This window comes from Alosa pseudoharengus, unplaced genomic scaffold (genome assembly GCF_046254945.1).
Source record: "Alosa pseudoharengus isolate Yale_2024_CS ecotype anadromous, Long Island Sound unplaced genomic scaffold, YU_APseudo_1.1 YU_APseudo_1.1_scf_132, whole genome shotgun sequence".
In the NCBI taxonomy this organism is placed as follows: domain Eukaryota; kingdom Metazoa; phylum Chordata; class Actinopteri; order Clupeiformes; family Clupeidae; genus Alosa; species Alosa pseudoharengus.
The window spans coordinates 1-10,000 of NW_027468601.1; the positions used below are offsets into that span (position 1 = coordinate 1).

The following is a 10,000-nucleotide window of genomic DNA, read 5'->3' on the forward strand; positions in this document are numbered from 1 at the left end:
AGAGATAGAGTAAGAGAACGAGAGAGAGAGAGTGGGAGAGAGAGAGAGAGAGAGAGAGAGAGAGAGAGAGTGGGAGACAGAGAGAGAGAGAGAGAGTGGGAGACAGAGAGGGAGAGAGATGAAAGAGAAGAGAGGGAGAGAGAGAGAGAGAAGAGAGGGAGAGAGATGAAAGAGAAGAGAGGGAGAAAGAGAGAGGTGGCAGACAAGAGGAGAAGGGATAGGAGGATGTGACGGTGGAAAAGAAAAGATAAAACACATTAGCACACTGATGTATTATTAAATGCTAAACACATTATCTGCTGGGAGTCAGCGTGTTATTTACACCAGGCTGCAGGAAAAGAAAACACAAAAGAACAAAGTGTCCCTGTCCCTGTTTTTCTACTCTCTTGTCAATTATTTCACCCTCTTCCTCTCATCACTCTCCTCCCCTGTCTCTCTTTCCACTCCTCTCTCTCGCCTCTTGGTTCATCCCCCCTTCGTTTGCACTCTTTTCTCCTACTCCTCTCTCTACCACATATCTTCTCTCAGCTGGAGTAGCAGGAGCTGAGACTCCAGTCTACCCATCACCACTCTTCCTCACTTCTATCCGTTACCTCCTCTCTTCTCCTCCCTCACTTCTCTCCATTACCTCCTCTCCTCTCTTCTCATCCCTCACTTCTATCCATTACCACCTCTCCTCTCCTCTCTTCTCATCCCTCACTTCTCTCCTTTACCTCTTCTCCTCTTTTCTCTTCTCATCCCTCACTTCTCTCCAATATCTCATCTCCTCTCTTCTCATCCCTCACTTCTCTCCATTACCACCTCTTTTCCTCTCTTCTCACCATTACCACCTCTTTTCCTCTCTTCTCATCCCTCACTTCTCTCCATTACCACCTCTTTTCCTCTCTTCTCATCCCTCACTTCTCTCCATTACCTCCTCTACTCTCCTCTCTGATTACCTGGCTTCTCTCTAGTGTGAGTTCATTAGTCCACCCCCTATCTCCACTACCCTTCCATGAGTCATCAGTAGCAGCAGCCGATCTATCAGCCAGTCTTCCTTATGAACACCCCTCTGTTCGTGGGCAGTGGAAACAAGCACACAGCTTCTGAGGGAGAACTTCTTGACACAAAAGCAAAGAGAACAAAACTTATATAAAAAATAAATTTATAAATGAATAGATGCAGTAACAAAGGCGGTGCTGTGTGTGTGTGTGTGTGTGTGTGTGTGTGTGTGTGTGTGCCAGTGTCCGTAAGTCTGTGTACTTTCCAGCAGCCTCATTTCTGTCTCATATCAGTGAGGCTTTCTCTGTGACTGTGTAACTATGGAACCACGGACTCTTTTCTTCTGAAAAGTTCTCCACCTGCACACGGCAGGCACACGGCACCGCGTTGCCCCGGGCGACAACCCACCTTGCGTTAGCGACACACTCCAACGTCGCTTCACTCGCTCCGGCGACCACGGACGTGTTCTTGGGACTGATCACTATTGCCGGGGCGACCGGATCAGTGGGGGCATTGGGTTCTGGAACAGAAAGAAGAAAAGAAAAGATCAAGTAGAAGTCAAGGGAAGGGAGGAAGAAGGGATGAGGGGATGAGTAAGAGACAGAGAGGGAAGGAGAGGGGGAGAGATAGATAGAGAGAGGGAAGGAGAGAGATAGGGGGAGAGATGGATAGAGAAGGAAGGAGAGAGAGAGAGAGAGAGAGAGAGAGAGAGAGAGAGAGAGAGAGAGAGAGAGAGAGAGAGAGAGAGAAAGAAAGAGAGAGAATAAACACACAGAGCTGGACAAACAGAACAAGCAAATTTGCAGTGAGTTTGAAATGTGACTCAGTCAAACAGCAGTGTTTCATTGCTTTGAAATAGGATCAGGCGCTCAACTTTAATGCATTAACCTCATTATTCCTCTCGTCCAAGAACATTTGCTTTTGGCTGAAAGCCTTTCTTCTCTGAGCTACTAAGTCAACATAGTTAACACAGCAGACGTAAAACAACAAAAAGGGAAAAAAGTTTCCACAGTTTGTACGTTTTGTCCTCTTCTATTGGTCTTCTTTTACTCCAGAGAAACTTTCTTTTTTTCAATTCCTACTACCTGAAGAAAAGAAAATGTTGTATTAACACTTTACGTCTCTACACTTCACAGTTCTTCTGTTCCTCCCTCTCTCTCTCTCTCTCTCTCTCTTTCTCTTCATCTTCCACTCTCGCTCTCTTCACCTCCCAGAGTTCTCGACTTGAATTTTAATTGTCTTGTAATGGATTCTGGTTTTAGAAACTTCACATAACTACACACAAGCAGAGCACGGCCGTGGCCATTTCATCTCTTTCTCTCTTTTTCTCTCCCTCTCTCTCTCACACACACACACACACACACACACTCTTGCAGTAGTATTCTGCTAATGAAAATCCTGTAAAAATCCTTGCAAGATGAAAAGCGTGTCGGAGAGAAAGGCACCAAGCATGAGAGAAGAGAGCGAGAGAGAGAGAGAGAGAGAGAGAGAGAGAGAGAGAGAGAGAGAGAGAGAGAGAGAGAGAAAGGCACCAAGCATGAGAGAAGAGAGCGAGAGAGAGAGAGAGAGCGAGAGAGAGAGAGAGAGAGAGAGAGAGAGAGAGAGAGAGAGAGAGCGAGAGAGAGAGAGCGAGAGAGAGAGAGAGAGAGAGAGAGAGAGAGAGAGAGAGGACGGCGCACCTGAATCCCAACACCCTCGTTAAGACGCGTCGGAGAACGCAAAGACGGAGTGGAGTAGGGGAGGGAGCAGAGTCAAGAACCCTTCGAGACAGCCAATGAGAGACAGAGAATGGAAGAGAGAGAGAGAGAGAGAGAGAGAGAGAGAGAGAGAGAGAGAGAGAGAGAGAGAGAGAGAGAGGGGTGGGGAAGGAGAAGGGGGGAGCAGTTAAGAGAGATGGTGAGAAAGAGAGAACTTCTGTGCAGATCGATGAGAACAAATGAGTGTAGCGACATAATAAAGGATCCGCAGCGGAATGGGTGGAACACACACACACACACACACACACTTTGATCTCGGCTTTGATCGCACACACCCCCTCAAATCCTCCCTCCTCAGTCAAGCAAATGCGTAATAGATTGTCTGACTTAAGTTCCCTCACGATGACTCTTTCAAACCCTCTTTTTTAAATGCAAAAAAGCAATGAAGAAAGCAACAAAAAGAGAGAGAGAGAGAGAAACAAAACAGAGAAAAGGAGAGATAAAAGGAAGATGAAGAGGAAGATGAGTGTGTAATGTGTGTGTTTGGAGAGAGAATAGGAAGATGAGTGAGTAATGGGTGTGTTTCGTAATTGAGCTTTGGCAATAATGTAACTGAAACATTCATGTCAACAACAAATTTTTGAATTGAACTGAGCACAACAAGACAGAAAAAGAATGCATTTGCTGTAATCATGGGCTGCAGAAGATGCTTTCTTCTCTCTCTCTCTCTCTCTCACACACACACACACACACACACACACATACATACACGTACACGGACACACACACGTGCACATGCGTACACACACACACAGGGACACTCATACATGTCCGGCCCAGCATTGGCCCACATGCTCTCATAAAACTCTCACTTGGCCCTTGTGGCAGCATGATGTGGTTCTCTAAACAGCAAAAAGGATCGTACTTGTAGCACCATGATGTGGTTCTCCAAAGAGCAAAAAGGATCATACTTTAATGTTCTTAAGGTTTTCCTCTTTGCCTTGGCTTTTGTCTCTCTTGCCCCTAGGTAAATGTATACTGTATGAGATCTGTTGTGCTTTTATTTCATGGTAGGAGGTGCTCCAATCAAAAGCAACCACACAGCTTGAGGAAGAGCAATCATAGTGTTGGGGGGGTTTAACTGAATACGGAATGGTGCGACTGTCCGTTGCAACGTGCCTCACGTTTATAAAAGCCGGGGCTACAGTAAGCAGGAAAAAAAAGTGAGGCTTCCAAAAACGCGAGGCACTGAAAGTTAAAAATGGCTCAACTTTTTTGAGGTTGTGCTTTTTTCCCAATAATGGGTGCTAGCGACATAGCTAACTATAACATATCATAGCAACAACATGTACGCAGTGAATTTCTACCTCGCATGAAAGCGTGCCAATGTGAACACCCCCTTAGCCTTCAAGGCTGAGGAGGGAAGGGGCGCGAGGGGTGAAGACACATCTCACACAGACAGAGTGACAATGGCATTTCACTAAGGGGCAGCAAAAACGAGGGATCTCGGCTTTTTGGAAGCGTCTGCTACTTTCGTCGTCTTACGCCAGGTCGGGTCGTTATCATTCCACTGGTCCCCCGGTTGGGGTCTCATCCCTGGCATTTTCCGGTGACACTTTCCGTCAAAGCTCAGCCAGCCTGCTGGCTATCAAATGTCAAAACATGACATTTTTACCCGAGCTAACCGGAGACAGTTTGACAACTGATGGCTCGTTTTGGCTTCAGAACAGTTGCCCAAAATAAGGTTATCACTGATAATTGCAGTGACTCAATGCCTTCTGAGAGAGAGAATAACTGAGACAGAGAGAGAGAGAACTTTTCTAGCCAATGGCTAGAAATAATTATAAATATGGATAGGAATAAATATGGCTATATAAACAGCTCAAAAACATCATCAAAGTTACAATATCTTATCAATATTCTATAACTTAAGTAATCAAAGGCTTGCTATCTGTGCAAAAACAACAAAATCAATATTAATGCAAGTTTAATTTAACACAAGTTTATGCCTATAATTTGTATAAAAACAATTGTGATATCCGTTTAAATGAATATTTAGTTAAAAGTTCAGACTTAGTGTTTGTACAAAAACCAAACAAACAAACAAACAAAAAAAAAAACAATCTCGATATTGTTTAAATTAAGACTTTGTTTACCCTAGGACAAGTGCATTTCACTAAATCGAACAGCATTTAATTGAAGTGAAGATGTGATTGGATTGGATGGAAATAAAGTGGAAGGAGACAAAATGGAACTTCAGTGAGATGGCGTTGCCATGGGAGATCAGTGGCCACGGGCTCGTTTGTTAAGGGTTCCGCAAGTCACCGGCCGCAGGAGGTGGTTCATGGGTAATTGCATGTTGCCGGGCATCGATTTCTTCGTGCCAGCCAGGGGTGTGTCGTGGGTGTGTGTGTGTGTGTGTGTGTGTGTGTGGGGGGGGGGGGGGGGGTTGTGTCAATAACAGGCCAATAATCACAAATCAAGAATTGAAAGACTCAGCCAAATGAGCTGAAATTTACACAACATACAGGGCTCATATGTACCTTGGACCTACACACATGTACACACACACACACACACACACACACACACACACACACACACACACACACACACACACACACACACACAGACACCCGCACACATACAGACACACACACCCGCACACACGCACACACACACATACACACACACACACACACACACACACAGACACACACATCAATGGAGAATTATTTGTTTCCTGTGCTTTAATTGAAGGCCAGGTCTGCCATTGACTGACAGGCACTTGCCGATGTTCAATCACAATCGCACAACCCCATTCCAAAGGTCTAATGAAATCTAATGAAATACTACACAAACATAGCATAACCAATAATTAAAATCCCCTCACTATTTGCAATCTGCACTGAAATCCATTGGACCATTTCCTGTAGCTGTAGCTCTGTAGCTTAATTGTTTAAAAATGCTTTAATGTTAATAGCTTAAATGTTTGGATAAACACATCACTTAATAGCTTAAATCGCTTCGGATGAACACATCACTTCTGGTTTTGAAGGCACGTTGATTGATTACTCTCCCACAGGCACCTTCTCTCTTTACTTACTTTTTGTTTATCTTACTCAACATCCTAATGATGCTTGCATTACACCCACACACTCACACGCTATTTTCTCCCCTTAGCATCGTTTTGACTGCAGTTATTTTGTTATTTCAAATTACTGTACTTGTAAATAAATATATTTTTTGTTGACAAAACCACTGTTGTCCGCCTCCCTTTTTTATGTGCGGTTCCGAGGCCGGCCGTAACAGTTGTTTGACTGTGTCAAAATATCTCAAAATACTGAAGGGAATAAACAAGGAATTATTCAAATGGAAATATGTAATTAGAGTACTGTAAATAATTCATCCTTAAAGACATACTTATGAGATATGATTAATAAAGTAGCGCACACACATAGGGTGCAAGCGCATAAACACAACAATACAAAAACACACACACACACACACACAGTGTCAAACACAGACAGGGAGAAAAAAGGATGAAATAGAAAGGGAGAGAGAATGAGAAATGAGAGAGAGAGAGAAAGAGAGAGAGAGAGAAAGAGAGAGAGAGAGAGAGGGATAGAGAAAGGGAGGGAGAGAGAGAGAGAGAGAGAGTAGGGGACAGAGACACCCTGCTGGTAATCGTCTGGTTTAACTAATCTTAATCCGGCGTGGTTATGAATACTGGCAGAGATTACAGCTTGTTCTGATATTAAATTTGTCCATCAGTCAGCTTGCCTGCTTAAAGCCACTCAGCTAATCCCCTTCACTCCACACACACACACATACACACACACACACACACACACACACAGCCGAGAGATAGAGGAACAACCGATTACACAGTGCGCACACACACACACACACACACACACAGCCAAAAGATAGAGGAACAACCGATTACACAGTGCACACACACACACACACACTTGAAGACTCTATCAGGGAGTCAAACTAAAAACACACATGCACACACACACACAAACTGTACACTCACACACATGTATCTGTGTGTGTGTGTGTGTGTGTGTGTGTGTGTGTGTGTGTGTGTGTGTGTGTGTGTGTGTGTTGCTGAAGCACACTTCACACACTCCTTCTAGATTTATTTTCAGAACTTTCACACCACTTTGACACACATTAGCAAACCAACCTAAAATCACACAGAGGAGAGGAAAGAACAGGAGAACACACACACACACACACACACACACACACACACACACTCACACACACACACACACACACACACACACACACACACACACACACACACACACACACACACACACACAGGACCCTGCACATCCTCAATCACTCATTTATTCATTACATTTTTTCTCAATTGTTTTTAATGCTTGTGTCAACTCTGACATCACATTTTCAAAACATTTGGCACGCAGGTCTGAACAAAAGCACTCTGGCCAAAATGACACATTTTTCTTGCAAAAGGCTGTTACTCTCTCAAAACATTTAAAATATTCAGCAAAAGCAAATTTTACCTTCAAACAACACATATTGTAGTCAAATTACTGTGTGATTTCAATCAATCATTACACACTGGACAACAAAATGCAAAATATAGTTCTCAAAATGAGGAGTTTCAGCCTTCCATTTTGCTCTGTGCCATTTCTTTCTCATTTTTCTGGTATCAGAAAAACTGTGAAAAGACAAAATGCACTGAATAAAAAATAATTGCATTCTTTCCTCCCAAGATGTAACTGTCATTGAAATTTACAGTTTTTCTTGATTGTTTTGATGCTTGTGTCAACTTTGACATCACATTCCCAAAACAGTTAACACCTGAACAAAAGCACTCTGGCCAAAAGGCTGTTACTCTCTCAAAACATTAAAACATGCACCAAAAGCAAATCTTGCCATCAAACAACACATCCTGTCATCAAATCACTGTGATTTCAATCAATCATTACACAACAACAAAATGCAAAATATAGTTCTCAAAATGAGCATTTTTCTATGTGTGTTCCATTTCTTTCTCATTTTTTCTGGTATCAGAGAAATACAATGGCGTATTAGGGCCACACATGAAGATTTTTTTTTTGCCATGACGAGATTAAACTCGACATGTCGACATTAAACTCGACATTTTGAGAATAAAGTTGAAATGTCATGTCGACTTTAATCACGAAATAGGCTACAGTTTAAACATAGCCTACAGTTTAAGCTATGTAGCCTACACTAACACACAATATGTGACAATCATGAATAATAGGCCTACTTCAAATAGCCTAGGTGTTATTTCAGATAGATTGCTGCTACGTCTTGTCTGTTAACAACTCATTGCCATCATCGTAAAGTGCGTCGCAGATATGGAAATAGCCTACCATGCACTGTGCCATTTATATAGCTAGAATTACCAATTTTCCAATTATAGAATGTTTCCAATTATATAATGTTTCTATAGTACAAAATGTTATTTTGCTCTGTTTTTATGTGGGTCACCCCACATCCAAATAACTGCCCTTCATGACTCACAGGCCGTCACTCATGGCAACATGGCAAAACTCATTTTTCTAAAACTGCTTTTCCATGTCTCACCTGCATAAAATATAGTAGGCTATAAACACAGATATGTGTGCATTTACTATGGGGTTGCCTGGTCGGGAGGACAGCCGCATTCGTCCTTCTACAGACATTCAGCAATAGGCTGTTTGCATCCATTAGCCTATAAACAAACATGCAATGTGAAAGTTTGGGATTGGGGAGAGCACTTAATATGCCTAGTTTAGGCTACTGAATAAGCATGAAGTCGAACCTTTAGATGAAAAACATATAATAATACAATAAATAAATAAACCGCTAATGAAATTTACTTTTGACCATCGCATTTATCGCCTGATAACTCCGTGATAAAAGGACGTAACAGGAAAGAATTTGGCTGAGTAACGGAGGTTAATATGGTCTATGTTTTGTCCAAATGATGTCTATTGTTGTTGTACTCGAAGAAAACTGGAATGTTTCATTCGTCCTCCTTTTCAATCGTCCCATTTGTACCCTACTTTGGAGCGGTCGTTCTCTCTCCCAACTGTATTCTCAAAATGTTGAGTTTAATGTCGACACGTCGAGATTAAAGTCGACATGATATTTCAACTTTATTCTCGAAATGTCGAGTTTAATGTCGACATGACGATTAGTTCGACACGTCGAGATTAAAGTTGACATGACATTTTAACTTTATTCTCGAAATGTCGAGTTTAATGTCGACATGGCAAAAATATTTTTTTTCTTCATGTGTGGCCCTAATTCTCCATCGTAGAGAAAACTGTGAAAAGACAAAATGTACTGAATAAAAAATAATTTATTCATCCCCCCCAAGATGTAACTGTCATTGACATGACCTACAGTAAACACCTAGGCAAGACAAATTACATTGAACTACAACTTGTCATTTTTCATTGAAATAGACCACACACACAGGTACGCACACACACACACACACACACACACACACACACACACACACACACACAAACACAAGCACAGGTACGCACACACACACACACACACACACACACACACACACACACACACACAGGTACGCGCGCACACAAACACACACACACACACAAGCACAGGTACGTGCACGCGCGCACACACACACACACACACACACACACACACACACACACACACACACACACACACACACACACACAAGCACAGGTACGCACACACCAGCCCTTTGTGAACACTATTACTCTCCCGTCGAGTGAAAAAAACACCATTTGCTCCCATGTCTCTCGTATTCATCCACACAGCAATGAATTCCTAGCGATAAATAGCTAAATGGACATGTCATTAGCGAGAGCCACAGGAGGAGCTAACAGTAGCTGTGCTCTCTCTCTCTCTCTCTCTCTCTCTCTCTCAATTCAATTCAATTCAATTCAAGAAAGCTTTAATGGCATGAACGTTGCATGAACATTATTGCCAAAGCTCAATTACATGTACACATAAGAGGTAAAGAGGACAAAATAGAAAATAAATACATGCTTAACAGAATTGTGGAATTAACATATAAGAGGACATAAAAGTAGACATAGAAGACATAAAAGTAAAACAACAATTCTAATAATAAGAACAAATATACAACATTGTTGGTGGTTGTGGCCTCACTGGCTGTCCCTCAGGTTGTGGCACGCTGCTACAAATTTTGAAGCCAGAATGACCACATCCTCATTCTCTCCGAGGATGTAAGGCAATTTAGCCTCATTTGTCCAGGTTTGGAATTCATGGAGGGTTGAATTTAATTTATTGAATAA

At 42.3% G+C, this 10,000-nt stretch overlaps 1 protein-coding gene across 1 annotated transcript in view; it reads right to left on the reverse strand.

The window, feature by feature from the left end:
• Window positions 1–1,389: 1,389 nt before the first annotated feature.
• Window positions 1,390–10,000, reverse strand: part of LOC143122299 (protein sidekick-1-like) — a gene marked incomplete at its 3' end in the record, with an annotated part of 52,645 nt that continues 44,034 nt past the window's right edge. The window contains exon 7 of the mRNA XM_076283128.1: window positions 1,390–1,501. Within this exon, the coding sequence (XP_076139243.1) occupies window positions 1,390–1,501 (112 nt within the window). The remainder of the gene's footprint in view (window positions 1,502–10,000) is intronic.